Here is a 19,415-nt window from a genome sequence, read left to right on the forward strand (position 1 = left end):
TCATAAGATTACCATAAAGTATTGTATCAGCCACAGAAATGTTTTCACAGCAGGGCTACCTTTGGCTGGCAGCCAGAACCCCTGTTTTTCAACCAAATGTTAATAACTGTTCTCTTTCTCAAGTGTGGGAAAAAAAGGGAAACACCAAAGTAAGCTTTTCCACCTTATTTGTTCTTGTTTTCTTCTTTTTTAATATAAGGCTATTTTCCTGCCAGTTTTTCCTATGGAAACACTTGGTCAGCTGATCCCTTCTTGGGATATGTTATTGACTATTTCCTGCTAGCACAGCTCCTGTGTGTGCACAACAATGTTTCTACTTAGCCATAACTCCATCTCAACCTCTGTGCCTTTACACTCACACGATGTTCTCAGATTGACAGACTTATGGTTAATTTAAAATTATTTCAGCATGAAGAGTTATATGAACCATACCTAACAAACACAGGGCTTGATGGTACTCATACTTGAATGTAAAAATTATAGTCCAAATACTCTTCTTTCTGTTCAAATTTGTTTCTTGCTCTACAGTCTTTTATTTGCTCTTTCAGATTACTTTTCTGTTGAACATGCTTCAGTTAGTCCAGTCTTGCTTTGGAGCTGTAACCACCAGTGATCAGTAGACCAAACACACATAAAATTGAACAGGTGTTTGCTGGTAGGATCAGGAACTTATTTTTCTTTAAACCAAAAATTATTTTCCCTTACCCCCATTATTCTCAGCTCTGTTTACCAGTGTTTACCACTTTAAGGCTGATTTTAAGTGGTGGCATTTTGCTCTCTTCTTTGTTTATTTTGAAGAGTTCACACTGTCCTGACTTAAAAACAAACATATGAACTACAAACCACATATGAAGGAACTCACCCTGCTCATAACAAAAGTCTCTTGTCCTCTCTGAATTAGTTTCAAACTACCTAGTTTATAGAAGTTAGATCAACAAGATCCTTGCATCATGAGTACTGCAGCATCACAAGCCAAGCTTGTAGCTGTCTTAACAGAGAGAAAAGAATTCAATGCATATGAAGGCAGCAAGTCTGGCTTTTTTCTGAGTCAGGAACAGCAATGCTGTTAAGATGTCAGAATTTAATAGAAAGTTTTAAGGCTTTTTTGGTTTGTTTGTTTATTTCCAGCTCCTGCATTCATAAGAACTTGAGCCTTCCAATAGCTTCTTTTCAGAAAATTGAAAAGATGTCTGAAACACACGCCAGACAAAAGTTATTATGTACTTCCCTCACAATGCAGTTAAAACCACCCATTCTTTATAAACCTTTGCCCAGAAGATAGCTCTTCATTCTGAATGGCTGGATTTGTCAATACAAAGTTAGGAAAATAAGTATGAAACTAATCCACTGATCTGATAGTATCAGTGGAGCTCATAAAAATCACATATACAGCGAGGTTGGCCTTGGATCTGCATCCTGAAGTATTTTAAAAACATTCTACATACTTTAACCACTGTGACATGTGTTTTGGACTAAAATTTCCCCCTTCACCTTCAAAAACAAAACCCCCCAAGATAGTCTCCCAGTTTGATGTTTGGCACTCCCCAGCAAACAGAAGTTCAACAACTTGGCAGAATAGTCAGTCTTTTCTTTGAACTCCTATTTCATTTGGAATGTTTCCTTTTAAAATCACAGCGCCACATCAAAAATAACAAAATAAAATTCTCAGGTATCCAAATCCTGTGGTGAAGGCATCTAAATAGATTCTTTAGGTACGGAGAAAGAATTTGTAATTGAATGCAGTATGAAAAGGGCTTATCTCTAAACAAACATGAACCTGCCAGAAAGATGTGCATGCCCTGCAGTATTTAAGAAGAAAGGATCTTCTCTTTAAGAGCCCCTTACTCAAGCACTCTCCATGCTGGTGCCACAATGTCAGGCTGCAATGTTGATGCAAGCAGGGAGAAGACTTGTATCATTTGATGGAAGAATAAAACAACCCCAAAGAGTATGCCAGGCTCACAGTGAGGTGGACCACCCACAGAAATGAAGTTTTCATTCAGTGACCATCAGAACATTCACGTACTGAAATAAAGCTCCCTGGCCAGCTGCTGGCTCTGATTAAGTCTTTGACAGCGCAGGCTGCTGCTTGTGGCCTTAGCCCTGGGGATTAAATCAGGCTGTCGGCTTTATGTTTTCTTAAAATGCCTATTTCAAGTGGGAATGAAGCATGAAAGTGGCAGACAACTGGAAGTAATAAACCTTGAGGAGTCCCCCCATATCTGCTGTCCTTGTAGGCTGGATTGCAGCCATACCGACACCAGCAGCACAGCCCCATGCTGCTGGGGCAGGTTTCTCACTCTCAGGGACATAGAGGCACAGTATTTTTGCCTCCAAAAATGAAGCTCCATCCCCACCTCTGCACAGAAAATGTATTTCCCATGTGTCTGTACTAAATGCAGAAAGATCCCACAGCATGGAAGAAACGCCACTGAAGAAATTCTCCTATTTTTTACAGATTATTTAACTTCAATCAAACACAGAGCAGAGTCTCCAATGAGTTGTACTTATTGAACCATGAATTTCAGTGAGAAGTATTATTTAACAGCTAAGATAATTAAACCAGCCTGACAGCCTGTAAGCAAGGGCAATATTAATCTGTCATCCTCCTTTAGGTCTTCTTCTGTTACAGACAATGCAGGTAAAACAAGGGGACGTTTTTCTCAGGCTTTTATGTGAATTGTTACTGAGCCCGATGTGGCAAATGTAAATTCTACAAAATAAACCATCCCATTTGTTTTAAAAAAACTTGAGGATAGTGAGATTACTAAATCATATACTAAATCACAGAATGTCTTCCTATTAATTCCAGATAAAAGATTATATTGTTTGGATCCTGAACAGAAAGACAACAGTAACAATATTTTTTAAAGCCTATCAAATTATTGATTATATGTTATTAAATACATCAATACCTCAAGTGCAATGATCTTTTGTTAGTCTGCTCAATGTAGCTACAGAAAAAGTACCAATGAACCATATAATTAAAATTAAAATACTTCATTTTTCATCTGAAAAAAAAATTCCCTAAGCAAAAAATCAAACTGGACTTATTTTTAAAAAAAGGCTTTTCCCACAATTTTCATAGGCAGAGAAGGATATTCCAGATAACTCTATAATGGGTGTTTTTTTCATTCCAATATTTTTGAATTTAGAAGTGGAAATAGGGAACCCTGTACTGCCTCAGTCAGACTGCAGGATGTACTTCATGAAAATTTATGACAACAGCACTTGGTCTCATTTCCAACACATGTAGGAGGCCTAGGTTCAGAATTTAAGTAAAAAGAAGATTACAAGTACACTTAGATCTATGGGGGCCAGTTTCGTTTGAAAAAAGCAACTGTTGGCAGTTTAGCTCCAAAAAAAGGACCAGTTTAATTTTTAAAAGCAATAGCTGGCACTTTATGCCTACCTGGCTCCAACCAGGTATTTTACAATAAGATAGACCTGTAAATCGCTGTCTGAAGCACAGATAGACACAGAATACAGAAACATCAGCTTCATCATTAATTGAACAGCAACTTTGCTGTTGTCTAGTAATTATAGCCCCCTTTTTACAAACAGGTATTGCTCATATTGTGAATTATACACTACAGATACATTAACAGCCTGAGTAGTTCATTGCTTTAAATTCATGGCATGAAGTTAGGCAGACTGGCAGTCACAGCCTCAGGTTGAATTTAAGCACCTGTTAAGAACTGGGGCTTTATTCAGCGTTTAAATTGTCTCTGTGGAGATGAGAGAAGAGGCAAAGGATGGAAAAGGAGAGAAAATGAGGGAGAAATAGTTCAGGCTTTTTCCACTTGCCAGCCTGGGTGCCCTTTCTGGTCAATTGTGCAATTTAGAGGAAGCAGTATGGTGGGAAAGAAGCCACAAAGTGTCAGAAAAGACCAGATCCAAAGGAAAAGTCTTTTAGTCAAATAAAAGCAATTTAACCAAGTCTTATTGGTTAAATAAAAATGCCCTAAATGAAGAAGACAGGAAAATATTGCCTCTGTTACCAGGCTGACTAAACATCCTAGTTTACCACTAATAAAATAGTTGTTCTCATTGACATGCAGGGTTTAATTTTTAAGATGATGTCATATGGCACTGTAATTCTTTCACCTTCCTTAGCTTTTACTAATAATTATGGACATTTTACTAGTCACAATTATATATGAAACATGTTTCACCATCTTTGGTGTATTTTATGGTGTCCTGACCCTCTCTGAGCATTATAAAAGACAGCAGCATTGAACAGGATCAGTTCTAGCTTTGCAGTCGTGACAGATACATATTCTTTATTTCAGCTGCAATGATATGCTTATTTCTACTTTCTATTTCAAAACCTTCACACACTACTAAGTAGTGAATTAAATTCTAGGATAGTCATGCTACAAAGTTTTTTTTAATGCTCAGCTTCAAAACAATAACATTTTTGTACTTTTTATTGTATTAAATAATTAGTTAATGGGAATTGGAATAGACTAAACATGAGACTATCCCATTTGGGATGCCTCTTGATATTTCCTCCTGGATTAAACATTTAAGTCAGTGCCAATCAGATGAATGCCCACTTTATAATTGCTTTTGGATATGGCTTTACTGAATTGCATTGGTGATGAACCACTGAGACTATTCAAAGTTGTTAGTTGAATAGGTAAGATTCAACCAAGACTCTAACCATGGTTGTTAGTACTGTTAAAAGTGTCTGATCCAGGCATAAAAGCTAGAAAAAAATCACCAATCAGCAATAACAGCAGGTCAGTTCTGATGGTGAGGATTAAAATGAACATTTCTTTTGGGCAGAGATGGCCAGGATCTCAGAAATATGTTTTGCAAAGCCAAGCAAAGGGAATAGCAAGCTTGAGGGAAAAATAATGCAATTTTTCAGCTGGACAGGCAGATTTTCAGGACATTGGATCAGGCGTATAAATATTATCTACCTCAAAGTGCTTCTTGCTGGAAAAGGTCTGCAGGTTGTGTTGGTTTATTTTATTACTCTCCAGATTCCCTTTAAAGTCAGAATATGTGCAATTTTCTAATCAATCCTCCAAGCCAAATTAGATCATAATTTTCCATTATAAAAAGGAACTTCCTAGAACAAACTCAAATCCAAATCAGAAACATAAGAACTTCACCTTGTTTTTGCTGCCCCAAAATTCATCTATCTGCATTCAGACAGGAGGGCAAGGGGGGAATGTTCTCTTGTGCCACCGTTTTATCCTGTCCAAAGTTTGTTGCTGTCCGGAAATATCTGCGCACTACAAATCACACATTTCTTTGATAAACTGACACAACACTATCCTGGAATGCTGGATATTAGTGAGCTTCAAATTGCTGAAGGTTTTTTGTCCCCAGTGCTCAAAGACAGTGAAGGGATTTTGAGTAACAGTTTGCGAGGCGTGTGCTTGTTGAGCAATTACTCCCTAGCACGTACAATGCTGAAGAAAATCTCATTTCTTTTGCAGAGCAGCCTCTGTATATCAGCCATCTGCCACTGAATTCAGCCATCAGCCCCTACAGGAGCAGGGTTTCATCTTTCACTGAAGGATTAGCCCATGCCATTCTCATCTGCTATAGTCCTGCCTATCTATACACTTAACACCTTCTTTTTAAATGTCTCCTTCCTGATTATAACACACAGGTTATAATTCTCAGGGGTGATGAGAAGGTGAGGAGATGACCTGTACATCAGGGGGGGCATTCCACCAAATTTTCAATAAGCTCTGAAAGGGATATAACCTCTCTTTGTTGTGGGTGCAGTTGAATCTTTTCTGTTCTCTTCTTTTGCCAGGAAGATATGAGTGGCTGGAGTGTTTGGTTCTATATATAACTGGTTGATGTCAGCTGGATGCCAACCCCTTTGGAGAGGATCAGCCCCCCAGTTTGTCTCAGTACTAGGTACCATGCAGATCCCAGCACAAGGGTACAAACCATCCAGGACCAGGCAGGTCATCCCCATGCATAACTAACTTCTGAAGCCTCAGCTAAAGGGTTGACATCGCTTTTTATCTGCACAACAAAACAGTAGGGTAAGTGTATTGTTTCCTGAAATGTTTTGACATTGTCTGTCCTACAAAATGTCATATACAAGACATTTATGTAACCTCTTGACTCTGCAACTTAACAGATGTTTATATTTTTACTTAATCAGAAATGCACCTTCTTTAAAGATGCCAGAGGAACTAGTTTCATTCCTCAGATTCTTTATTAGATTAAGAAATTTCAAAATGTAACATTTCTGAAAACATAAACCAAGATGTAAATTAAAATTAGTTAGGAATTTACATCTTAAGGTATAGCAAGTAGATGTGAGAAGGCTTATACCACTGACACTAATTTTTTGCTGAAGAATTTATGTAACCAACTCAAAGTCCATTCCTTTGAATCTTCTATCCATCAAAACATGTCCTAACATCTGTCTGCAAGCAAGAACTGCCAGTGCATTTTGCAGTGCAGTATTTCTCAGTCAGAAACCCCTGACTTCACTGCTCAGCCATTCTAAACAGGCTATTGGAAATGAAAGTTGGCCAAACTCTGTGCGCTGGCTCAACAATATAAAAACGTGTTGTTTTTTTGCAGCAAGGAAAAGTCGTATCAGAAAATCACAATGTTATCTGATTCTGCCCTGGCCAAAGAGAGGAAAGAGCAAGCATCAGCCATTATGGATGAAATACACAGAAATGGTATAGGACTGAACCCAGCTTACTGCATATGCAATGTCCTCTAGCCCTCCCTAATACATTTTTTAATCACAGAGTTTAACTCTCTTACAGCTTTGTCTCTGGGTGTTTTGCCATAAATAATCTTGTGGGAGTATCATGCTGCCTATGGTAACTAATCCTTTTGTAGTTGCCTCTTTTCATTTGAGAGCTATTTTCAGATGAACAACTGCTGTGGAGGAATGAAGTAATCTAGCAGCTGATGTACATTCTGCTAGGATAGCCTTTCAGAACATTATTTGGGGTTAATAACATGACTTCATTCCACATTAAAAGGCTATCATCTAAGAAACATAACGATCTGTACCCTCTTGATTTGTTAGGTTTTTTTTGCTCTGTTTCACTCTGCTTTTTATATAAATGATTAAAAAAATTTGAAACAAATGTTCACATCTCCATTCCTCTCAGATCTTGTCTTTGTAACTAACACATTTTACTAGCATTTGGCATTCTCTCTAATGCACAGCCACCAAATAATCTTATTTGACAGAAATTTTATTTCTCTGTAGTTGCACTGATGAAAATGCAGGCACTTTTTGGAAGGTTGTTTGATTTTCTAAAAAGATTCTTGAAGTTATTCTTCTAGCATGACACCTTAAGAAGCAATTAACTCCAGTGGGAATACAAATCTGCTTGGCTTTCATTAGGCATGTGCTGGATGCTTTTGGAGAGCCTTCCAATCCTGCTCATGAAGACTGTTTTACCATCTAGATAAAAGATCAATTTTCTAAAAGTGATAAGCACCCCTCAAGCCTAGCTGCAACCACAGGGAGCTGCATTAATATTTAGAATTTATGAAAGTTATACCACTTTCATGGGATGAAATATCGAACATGGAATTCCAGTTTTGAAAATCTTTCCAGTGGGCTTTTGTTTCAAAAGCCTTGTGGATGGTTTCTGCACTCACTTGAAGACCATTGTGATTACATGAAGAATAGGGTGGGGGACTTAAGAATTTTTAGAACAAGAAGCTACAAGTTTGCCTGGTTCTACTCCTTCTGATATTTCCAGAGGGTTTTTTTTCCCTGAAGTTTCTATTCCTAAAGAAATACCTCTTTCCTGTTTCAATTCTTCACTGAATATGCACTCAAATCTGCAAGCCAGTCTGTCCTTCCAGATTTCATTACAACCCCATTTTTTTTGGTATTGTAAACCCAAGCACTACATGTGCCTGAAATAGCCTGTAAGCTCTTCAGGGCAAAAGGAAAAAAAAGTCTTTCATATGTTTGTTTGGAACCAGGCATTTCACATGGTAAATGTTGCTACTATTCATAGCAATACTAATAAATGTAGCATACAGCCCTTGAAATCATTGGCGTATTTGGATAATCTGTGCTGATGCTTAACATTTGCCTCACATAATCTTCCCTTTTATTATTTACGTATTATCAGATTTGCTGTCAAGATTCATACTCATAGTTATGGCAGCTTATCCTGCAAGATATGCTGTGATATGTGGCCACTGAAGGCAATTCTAACTCTTAGTAAAATTCTATTTTTACCTCTTCTTCGGGTGCTTGAGATATTTATATGTTAATAAAAAATGAAAGTCCATGAATTGGGTGTGATAAGAGACTGAAATTTATAACTGTACAAGTTCAGTGAAGCCAGATACAAAAGAGAAGGATAACCAAAGCTGTAGTGACACAAAATATAAGCCAGTTTTTTGGGACCAAATCTCAACAAGCCTTGGAAAAACCAAGGAGAAATACACTATTTAATTGACTAGATTCAGCTTAACTAATTTTTGACATTTTGTTTTGCTCTGAATTGTTAATTCAATGAGCTTAATTTGAGATCTAGAAGGTGAACTGCTGTCTCTCTGGGCTTGGAATCACTATTCCTAATGACAATCCTGCAACTGGTGATTACATCAAAACTAAATGTGCAGTTCCAGCCAGTCTCCCAGCCCTGTGAAACTCTCCACTGGCAGCACAGGTACACAACAACAGAAGGCTCTGTACCATAAACCCTAGCACCTTGGAATGGTCTAAGAATTCCTACTCCACTTTTGTTTCAGACCCTTTTTATTATATTGCTTTCAGGTAAACAGTGACTCTCCACCTCCTTGTTAAAAGACATTCATAGTAGAAAGAGTTGTTGGTAGACTCCAAAACCAGCCAAGATTTTTGCCAGTGTCTGAGATCACCAATCTCTGGGCAAGACTGGTGAAGACTGAAAGTCCACCTCTGCTGTTGGCTTGTGGGACATGCCTTTGTCCTATTTTTTAGAGAAAGTGGACACACCATAAAATGCTGTAGGAATAGACGCCAACTGTAAACCTTCTTACAGTCTCAAAGAGAAACTGCATGAGTAAATCGGTGAGTGCATATAGTGACTTCCTCAAGCCCAGGATTTGTCACTGGCAGACTTGGACCACTAAGAACATTTCTAAGACTACTTGATAAACTGGGATGCACATAAATACATATATTTAAGGAAGCCCTTGGAGTTCACCACTTAAATCCCGCATCCAGTTCTATATCACTTCTTAAATGCTTTCTTCAGTATCTACATGATTAACTGTCTTTCCTGATAGAGTTAAAAGACCTTATTTCTGATACTACGACAAACACACTTTCTAATATTTGTCATTAAAGTTTATAGTCCAGATTAAGGTATTTAGAAGATTGTAAACTGAAGGATTAAAGGAATATTAGGTAGTGAATGCAGGAGGGACTATATAAATCATATTTAAATACAATCTGCTGTCATTTTAAGCACAGGACAAGAAGGACTTGGCAGGAGCAAATTAAAGAAAGGAAGCTAAAAGGTTAAGATTAGGATTAAACTATGAATTAAACTTTCAATATTATTTTTCCATGTCCATCTAAGACATTAATGTTTTCTTTCTATCACCCCCTAAATGTCCTCCTTCTCTCATTCTCCATCACCTTATCTGCACTGACACTGAAACTATCCCTAGACACATCATAAAGCTAGACAGATGATTAGATTTTAGTTGGCAAGGAATTCAAATGAACTTTACACTTATGATTTTGGGATGCTGCCTGGATACACAAGAGTACACAACTGTGGGTTACAAAGTAGCTTGGAGCCTTCAGTTAACATTAACAAGAACAGTGTGTATGTAAGGGAACAGCAAGGCCCAAAATAGATAACACCCAGAGTGTCCCAGAAGAATCCCAAGTGCTTTGGACAGAGCTCTGCAGTTGCCTTGGCTCCCTGGTCTCTGAGGATGTTCAAGCTCCCCATTCTGTGTACAAACAACAAAAGCTTTTCTATGTGAAAGCGTTGCTGAATTGTGGGGTCAATTTCTTTCTTCTTGCTAATATAAAACCATCCAGCAGTCTCTACCCCTGCAGTTATTTTGAGAAACAATAAAATCAAAATATGACTTGAGGTCTAAATTTCAGGCCCTGGGCCAATAACCAGTACAGTTATCTCCATGTCAGAGCCAAAATCCCACCACTATCAGCCACTGATAGGGATACACTGGGCACGCTGAGTCTTTTTCTCCCATGTTAAGAACGCTCTGTTTTGTAACTAGCTCTTAAATAACAGGAGGTTGTTAGGATTCTTTGCACACACTATTTTTAAAGCAGAAGTGCACAATCCAGCTCATGATCCAGTTAACTTGCTCTTGTTCCACTGAAATCCACTGCAAGCGTTCAGTTGAAATTGGTATGGACAGAAATGGATCAACAGGGGTGCGCTCCAGGGCCCATCTACTTGTTTGATTTACTACGTGGAAAACTCTTGTCCATCCAGCTTCAGCTAAATATTTAATATATCTGTCTCCATTAAGTTTTCCTAAATGTCAGCACATCACATTGTTTTCCCAACATAAAGTTACTAGGAGACACATGCCAGGCTGAACATGCCATTTACTAAAAACAAAACCCTTCATGTGCAATACTGACTTTGGCATTAGGCACCTTCTGCAGCTAATTAAATCATAATGTTAATTTCAAATCGGCCCTCCTGTCTGCTTACTCTGCTAGCAGGATACATATTATGTATAATTTGTCCTCATTTCATTTTATTGTATTAAAATACATGTCAAAGTTCAGAATTTTAAATCCTGAAGACCATAAGAATATGTCAAACGTAAAATGTCTTATTATTGTTATATTTCTTAAATTCTGCAATGCTGTAAGCAAAAATTAATAACTAGAAAATAGTTTATTCAGCGTTTAGGTTTCTGCGTTCTAAAGTTTAAGTTTTGTCTCTAGGTTGAGGACATTCAGTGAGAGTTCAGTCACTAAGCAATAGCTTGCTTGGTGCCAGCAGCATCCCAGCTTCCAGAACACCATCATGAACATGACCATAGGAATTCTGACATTCAGAATTCTCCTGATTGATCCCGATTGATCTCCCTTACCTTGCTTATGCATCTTCCTTTTCAAATTCCACAGGATGTGAATAAAGACATAGAAGAAATTTTCCCCAAGTAGTGAATAAATATGCATCCAGTATTTCAGTTTCCCCTTAAAGAGAATAAAACCCAAAAGGCCCTAAATGAATCAATTTCTAGAAGCATGTTATAATTCTTTGTTAGGACTCATTTCCACACCTTGAGCTTTATTTTGAGAGTCAGTCTAAAAATAACATTTAATAGAAACCATTAGATGTGTTTAAAGGGGATTATCTCTTATCTATCCAATGGAGGACACAGAAAGTTAACCAAAGGTTTGATCTGGGAACCTGGGATCAGAAGGAATTTTGTTCCCAGTTTTAGCAGAAGCCTGTTTTTACTAGCCTGCTATTAATATAATGTGTAGGACACTATAGACCTGGTCTAATTTGGAGCTTGAGGTGCTTATCATCTTTGAGAATACAGGTCTGTGGTGTTCAATAATCTCCAAAAATCAGGAAGAAGGCTTAATTTCACTAACACCATGTGACACTGTGCTATGTGTTAGCTAAATATGCATGAAGAAGTTGCTGGATTTCAGGGGCAGAGCATGAAATATCAGACATTTAAGACAAAGAGAGGTTTGTACTTACCCATGGCATTGCAGTCTCACCCACCCTGAACCTTGGGAAAAAGGTCAGCACGCCCAGAGATATCATGGTGGAGGAGCTGTCGACGCTCAGCAACAGAGGGGCCAGGCTCTTCAAGCGCCGCCAGCGGAGATCTGACAAATACACATATGAAAATTATCATTATGTGGCAAACAAGCCAAGAAATGTGAGTATTTTGTAATGGCTTCTTGGTGATTCTACATCAGATTCCTTTGGTGCTCATGATATGCATTGTGGATGATTTACTTGTAGTTTCAGGAAAAATAAAAGCAAAATCCTAGAATGAGGCTAAGAAAAAATGAGCCAATTGTATTTTACTAAATGAGATCCTATAGACAAGAAAATAAATTTACATTTATTTTCATATGGTATAGATATTTCCAATGTCTTTGATCACTTGCACAACAGAAGTTAAGTTACACTGGGATAAAATGAGATCCAGTTTGAGCTTTGATTAATCTGCCTTTTTAAAATAAAGCTGCACAAAAGAAATCCCATATAAAAAATCTGAATAACTCCACTGAGCACCCAAGGCTATTATTAAACACTATCATTTAAAAGCCCATCTATTAATACTGTCCCCCCATTTCTCCCTCTACTGAGTATTAGAAGCTACACAGATAAATTCTGAGCACACCATCAATCTTGTCAGAGTTCTGTATGCAATTCCATGATTTTGCTACAGTCTGACAGATCCATTTCCCTCTAGTCCATTTTTTCCCCCCAAAACCACAGAATACACTTGGTTTACAGTCAATATGACATTCCAACACATGAAAAAATGATGCCTCTGGCTCCTGTTCCCTCCCCTAAGTGTCTATTTAGCACCGCTGGTGGTGTCTACATCATCTTTAGGGTTCTGCCTGCCAAAGTTAATCTTCTTAACCTACTTCAAGATGACTAGAAAACATTCTGCCTTGATCTTTTTTGTTGTTACTTCACGTTTAAAGAAGTATTATTTGTTTGCTTTCCTATTCAAGAAATTCTTACTCTAAACCAGTCTATATTTAAATTGCTTTTAGCCTATGTGTCATGGCTAAAATAAGATGCTGACTTCTTATGAGACTCTAATTCTATATTTATGCAACAATGATTAAGCCTTCAGATGTTTCCTTAGAACTGATATCCCAATAGGAGGGTGGAAAATAACAGCATATCATGAATCTCCAGAAAGTGACCTGCACTGAAGTTGTTATTTCTACTACAAATAAAGGAAAAGACAATCCCAAACAAAAGCAGTTCAACAAATGCAGCAAATTTTCAACTGATATGGGAAGAGACGCTTTGAAGAATCAATGCTTTGAAACTCAAATGGCTCAAACTTGCCAAATTTCCTGACCCTTTGGGTAGCATGGGTGCTCTGTCTGGCACAGAACAGCTTCTAGCGTCTAGTGACCAAAAATGCTCATTTTTGGTTACTTAGACAATGTAAAGAGTGAAGGGAATACTTTACCAAACAGCAGCACAGTGTGCTTTAGTATTGTGCACGTTGGAAATCAGATCTGGGCTGTAAATCAGAGCACTGGTGCAGCCTCCCCAGAGAATGCCATGCCTGAAGTTCTACTTTCTTCTGTCTGAACACAGCGTGGAGAGCCCATCCAGAGTGTCAGAATGGATGGCCTCAGTGTGGAAGGAATCCCCCAGCATGCCCCAATGACACCTCCCAACACACCTGATCCCCGGAGCCCTCCACACCCTGACAACATTGCCCCAGGTAACGTGGGAGTCTGCAGACACTGACTACACTCAGCCTCATTGCACAGCAAAGAAATGACCACTAAGGCAGTATCTCCAATAGGAAGATAATGGACTAATATTAAAATACACACATTTGAGTCAGGTAACTAATCAGAACTTCTCCCAGAAATATAAAGGGATGCTCTTAGTTGCTTGTGTTCATTTTTAAAAGATCTGATATACCCTTTGTGCTACTTCTCTCTAAACTGAAAACATAACTTAATATGAAGAGAGGCTGCTCCTACATATACAGGTCTTTAAAACACTGAGAAAGAGATCCTTTGATTTAAAACCACGTTAATATATTGATTTATCTTTGTCAAACCATTGTTTCCAACATGCAACACCCTGCTCAACAGTCAGCAAGCTATCCATTGTAGTTTAATTATCCATAAATGTAAATCTGAAGCCACTAAATTTTGCTGGAACCCTTTAGAGAAGAGTAACTTTGAAAGGAATTTGCCTCTGGCTGCATAAACTGTTCTTTTTTAAATCCTTAACTGTAAGGGTACTGTTGGCTTTATTTAAAGGAGTGAGTTACAAGAAGGCTTTATTTCGTATTCTTTAAAGACTAGAGAAGGCTAATTTGTTTTAATTAATTTATTCAGTGATATAGCCCTTCTTCCTGTTTATGAATTATCCATGAGCAGACCATGGTTTTTACAAATTCATTCTTTGTTCAGAATTACTCAATGCATGTTTTGTGCAGACCTTTTCCAGTCCATGTAAACTAGGTCAGTCCTGCTCTGCTGGTGTCTACTGAGGCTCTGTGCATCCTTTGGCCAAACACAATGCAAACAGAGGTAATTTCCATTGCTAAGACATGATAGAAATCTTCAAGCCTTTCTCTAGGCAAAAAAGATCTGGTCAAAATAGACATTAAGCCACAGGGAGGTTTAAGCTTATAGAATGAATCAGCATTCATTTAGAGATGTAGATGTACTTGTGGAAAATTTCACTCAAAGAGGTAGAATTATCTTACTTTTAATCAACAGTCTGGTTTTAAAATCTTTTTGTTAATTTAGCCTAAGGACTCTCTGGTTTCAAACAAATACTTACAATAGAAGCAAATTTATAAAAAGATCAAAATAAACAGCCTCAAAAGAAGTTGGAATACTTTGGAGGAATTATCTGTCTAAAAAAGCTACAAATTTGCCCTGCCTGGTCTCTATTTCTGTGTAGCTCTAGCCTGGTGACTTGGCCCAATTGTTAATTTTAACTCACTGAGAAGTTCTGCTGTGTTAGTTCCTGCTTGCACAGGATGGTGCAAGGAAGTGGAAAACAAAAAGAATCATTATAATCATTTTACCTTGACCACATTGCAGGATATTCTGGACCACTGAAAGAAATTCCTCCTGAAAAGTTCAACACTACAGCTGTGCCAAAGTATTACCAGTCTCCCTGGATAGAAGCCATTAGGGATGATCCAGAACTGCTGGAAGCTTTATATCCTAAACTTTTTGCACCTGAAGCAAAGCCAGAACTGCCTGACTACAGGAGCTTTAACAGGTAATCCTAAATGAACACAGAATTTTACTGACCTGAGGAAAATTACTATGAAATAAAATGCTTCTACCAGCTTTAAAAACCCTACCACCCGTGTTTGCAAGTGTATGCATAAACATGAACACACACAGAGATTACAAGTGGTAAACAAGAGCGCTAAGGAGCAAATTAGTCTATCTCTAAAGTATGGACCCCAATTCAAACTCTAGAACTAGGAACAGAAGTTAAACTGCTAAAAATATTGAAAGAAAGAAAGTATCAGAATACAGTGGCCAGAGAAGTTGTGGATGCCCATTGCTGGAGATGTTCAAGGCCAGGCTGCATGGAGCTCTCAGCAGCCTGGTCTAGTGAAAGGTCCCCCTGCCCATGACAGGTGGGGTGGAACTAAATCATCTTTAAGGGCCCTTACAACCCAAACCACTCTATGATTCTGTGATTCAGTGTACTCAATTAATGGGAAACATGAGCTTCAAATTCCTTTCAGGGTGCCTGTTGTTGACTTCAGTAAGCATGGTATTGTCAGATCTCTCGGTCAGAACTTTGTTTCTAAGTTGTATAATGCAAAGTACTCTTCTTCTATTTCTTTTTTTAATACAACTCACATGGCTTTGTTTTAGGCAACGATGGTGCAATGAACTTTATCCCACAACCAATCCCTCACACTAAATAACTAGAAGATTTCCCTGTTATTGCAGAATAACATTTTTTATATATTTGACAACCTTAAGCAACACATTAACAGCTTAGACATTGTTTTACCTACACAGGAACTAGTGTATCATGGCTTTCAGTAGAACTAGATATATGGACAACACTGGGTTTTTAAAGCTTGAAAGCAAATTCTTACTCATGTCTTTTGCTTTCTTTCATTCTATTTATGCTATTTTTATTTATTGAAGTAATGGACAACCCTCCTGAGTTCCAGACAGCTGATCCAAACCAAAACCCCTACTCAAAAGGCCAGACAGCAATCTATTGAAAAACAAAATTGTTCATGGAAATACGTGTTGTTATTATATTGCAATAGTTCTATTGTCATTACATCACAAAGGTTCCACATTGCTAGAGTTGCATACTTTCTTGATGTTTCTCATAGGCAGCTCCTCTAAGCACTGACTCTTCCTTCTTCTCACAGCAGCCAACTGACTCCAGATCCCCTCAACCAACCAACCCACTCTTTTATAACACTCTTCTTACTGGCTACAGCTGTGACCTGTTAAAGACAGGCTTGCTCCTAATCTTTAATAATTAACCCAGCTGCAACTCTTTAGGGGGTAAGATTACTTTCTATACTATCTTTATATTCTTATATTCTATCCCCCTACAAATACAAACTTAGAGAAATATACCACAAACATCACTTGTGTTCCTGTGTTGATGTGGGCCCCAACTATGACTGCAAGGACTAAAACATTACACAATTCAACATCAAAACTGGCACTGCAGACACTGCATTAGCTGTGATTTCCTAGCAGCAATATACATTGCCCTGTCAATAACTGAATCTGTGTGGCACACTCCTCTCAGCAGACAAAACAGCAAATGCAAGTCAGAGAAGTGCCACAGCTGCCAACAGCTGCCAGCATCAGAACAGTAACAGCACAGTTTATGTACTGTGCTTATTGTAACCTAAAAAAAAGAAAAAGAAAAAAAAAAGAACCCAAGAAAAAATGCTAAAGATACAAATGCATGGAGACAGAATCAGTTCTCCCTCTCACAAGAGGTGCTAGTCATTATTGTGAAGGAGAGCATCAGACAGGGCACAGAGACTCCATTAACAGGGATATCTGTCTTGAGATGGTGTCTGATGGCTTCTTTGTGGATTTTAAGGCTGTCTCTGTGGCCTTGTGTTCTATTAGCTGCACTCTTCACAACACTAACAATTTGGATTTCTTTCTATGTGGAGTTTCTCTGTGTATGACATGGCAGAACTGCGGCTCACTACAGTCTGAATTTCTTGAACATATGTGCATTCTTATAAGGGAAAAGTCAATACACTCTCTTGTAACTGCCACAAAACCGTAAAATTTGGCACATAATCGAGATCCAGACTGTGAAACTGGTAAAATTCAAACCAAAAAATACATAAACATAGTCCACCACAACTGTTCTTTTCATGGAAAAAACCTGATATCCAGTAGAAAAGGATGCCTGGTAGCCTTAGAAAAGCTGTTACATGCTACAATCAGACTTCTGTTTTCTAGCAGATTCAAAAAAAAAAATTGAGAATTTGAAAAATTAAAATTCAAGATACTCATCTCTTGGAGAGGATTTCACAACCATGACTTAGATGTCTACACTCCTAAAAATGCACAGGAGAGTGTTTGATGATGGGATTTAAAACAGCACACTGCCATGCCAAGCTATCCAGCAGAAGTAGACTAGCTGGACTTCTGTGTCTAGATCCTACTAAGTCATCCTGTGCATCTAGGTCACAGCATCCTTGGCTTGCTTAGTTGCAGTCTTGAAGAGAAAGCAAATTATGCTGTATTAAACAATTAAAGTGTGATATAATGGCACGATTTTGTTATCAGTGAGGGTATCTATCTGGGCTTTCCATCCTGCTTAATCAACCAGTAAAGTGCCATTGTGCTTGTTCTCCTGCAAAGCACTGCTACAGTCACCATTAGTCAGGAGGGGTGTGGTTAGCAGCAAGTGTGAGCCATAGGATTCCCAAGGGAAATGGGCCTGGGATGCCGCCCGGTTCATTTACTGGCGTCTGTTGAAGTGGCACTCAAACTTTACAAATCATTTCAGGCTCCTTTCAGCTTTCCTTGTTACACAACAAGCTGGAAAAGCAGCACAACCTGAGCAGATAGGGACGTCTGATGCGTTGGAACTGAGGCACACATTCACAGATAAAAGCACTTCAGCACTAAACAGCATCCAGATTTTTTTCCCCACTATCCAGCGGTGAAGAGGTGACTGTGGACCCTGCAGCAGTGCAATTTTTATAACACTAAGGAATTTTTAAAAACACATAAGGAATTCATAGAGGTATTTTTTGGAGTCTAGTATTCATTTTAAGCTGCAGGGACCTTGCAGTGCTGGCAGATCACTGGAGGAAGAGCTGTGGCAGCAAATGTCAGGAGGGTTTGTGCTGGGAGGCAGGGCTGTCTGTGAGACTGGCAGCGGTGCTCTGAGAGCACAGCACTGGGCAGAGAGGAGTGGGGCTCAGAGGGGCTCTGAACACACTGTGCACACCAGGCTGCTCTTTGTCCCCCTCAGAGATAAAACCAATCTGTGCTAGCAGAGAAAAGCAGCAGAACAGACCATGCCATCTGGCTTCTCTTGGAGATTCATTCCTATTAGGATTGAGGAAGCATTTGCTAGTGGAAAAATTTCTTGTCTCTTTTATCAGTATGGAAGAACCAAGTAATGAATCTGTGGGAAAGCAGCAGGAATCTGCATTTGCTAAGGAGTTTAAAATATTACTTAAATTAGTACCTTTATTCCATCTGCTTTCTTGGAGCCGGATAAAATGTCAAAGGTAGGATTATGAGTAACATACAAAGCACCACGTCTTACTCACATAGGACAAGCAAGTCAGACTAGTTCTGCCTCTCCTACCAGACAAATTCTACTCGGCTTTCTCAATTCCCAAAGACTACTCTTTCAAAAGCACTACAGGAATTCAGTCCATCTGGACCGGGCTCTGTTTTCATTGATTCATGGATCTTGAAGTCTATTATAAAATGCTAAGACCAGAGTCTCCCAGGAATTTTGGGTGCTAACCTCAAGTGACGTGATATTAGTGGGAGCTGGGTGCTTAACCAGTTCCTTAGCACCCAAATACCTCTGTGAAATTAGCATTAGCTCTTGCACTAAGATCCCATGAAGCTCTGAGCATTTTGCAGGGTCAGATTCTTTCCTCCTACATCTCGTTTTTTTGCAGAATTAATGATAAACAAAATGTTCTATGAATGATGATCCCATTTTAAAATGTGAAACTCACATTTTTTGTGATTATGTAACCAGAGGTGCTAATCTAATGCAGTTAAAACATTACTTCAGACTTTCCCAAATCATTAGCTACAAGCAGTCTCCTATGTTGAGACAATATAATATTCAATAAGAAAGACTAAGGGTAAAAAATGAAAAAGAATTCCTGTTAAAATGACAGGTAAAAATAAACATGATTGTACCTGCTTTTGTTAAATCAAGCACCTACTTTTTAGGAATATGCAAAGTGAATATTAAACAATCTGTTACACTTCCTGGCACTATTTCCTATGGCTCTGAACCAGCATTTCCGCCCTTCTGAGCAATGACTACTGGAATTTTTTAGGCATGAGATTTAGGCTTCTATACAATGAATCAGAGCTCAAGTAGCACAGTTGATGTGCACACAACAGAGGTCATTACAACACCATGTTGTCAGACAAGTTATTGCTCACAAGACCATATTTACTGCTGCTGTAAAGGAAAATCAACATCTCTTAGCCAATTACTGTACTCTCCTTTCTGTCAATCGTC

At 38.4% G+C, this 19,415-nt stretch overlaps 1 protein-coding gene across 1 annotated transcript in view; it reads left to right on the plus strand.

The window, feature by feature from the left end:
* Positions 1-4,800: 4,800 nt before the first annotated feature.
* MYOZ2 (myozenin 2) overlaps positions 4,801-19,415 on the plus strand; it is a 17,215-nt gene continuing 2,600 nt past the window's right edge. Inside the window, exons 1-5 of the mRNA XM_005427044.2 lie at positions 4,801-6,017; positions 6,568-6,671; positions 11,693-11,862; positions 13,281-13,410; positions 14,759-14,942. Of these exons, the coding sequence (XP_005427101.1) occupies positions 6,596-6,671; positions 11,693-11,862; positions 13,281-13,410; positions 14,759-14,942 (560 nt within the window). The 5' untranslated portion in view covers positions 4,801-6,017; positions 6,568-6,595. The remainder of the gene's footprint in view (positions 6,018-6,567; positions 6,672-11,692; positions 11,863-13,280; positions 13,411-14,758; positions 14,943-19,415) is intronic.

The sequence above is a fragment of the Geospiza fortis genome, unplaced genomic scaffold, assembly GCF_000277835.1.
Source record: "Geospiza fortis unplaced genomic scaffold, GeoFor_1.0 scaffold636, whole genome shotgun sequence".
NCBI classification, from domain to species: Eukaryota; Metazoa; Chordata; class Aves; order Passeriformes; family Thraupidae; genus Geospiza; species Geospiza fortis.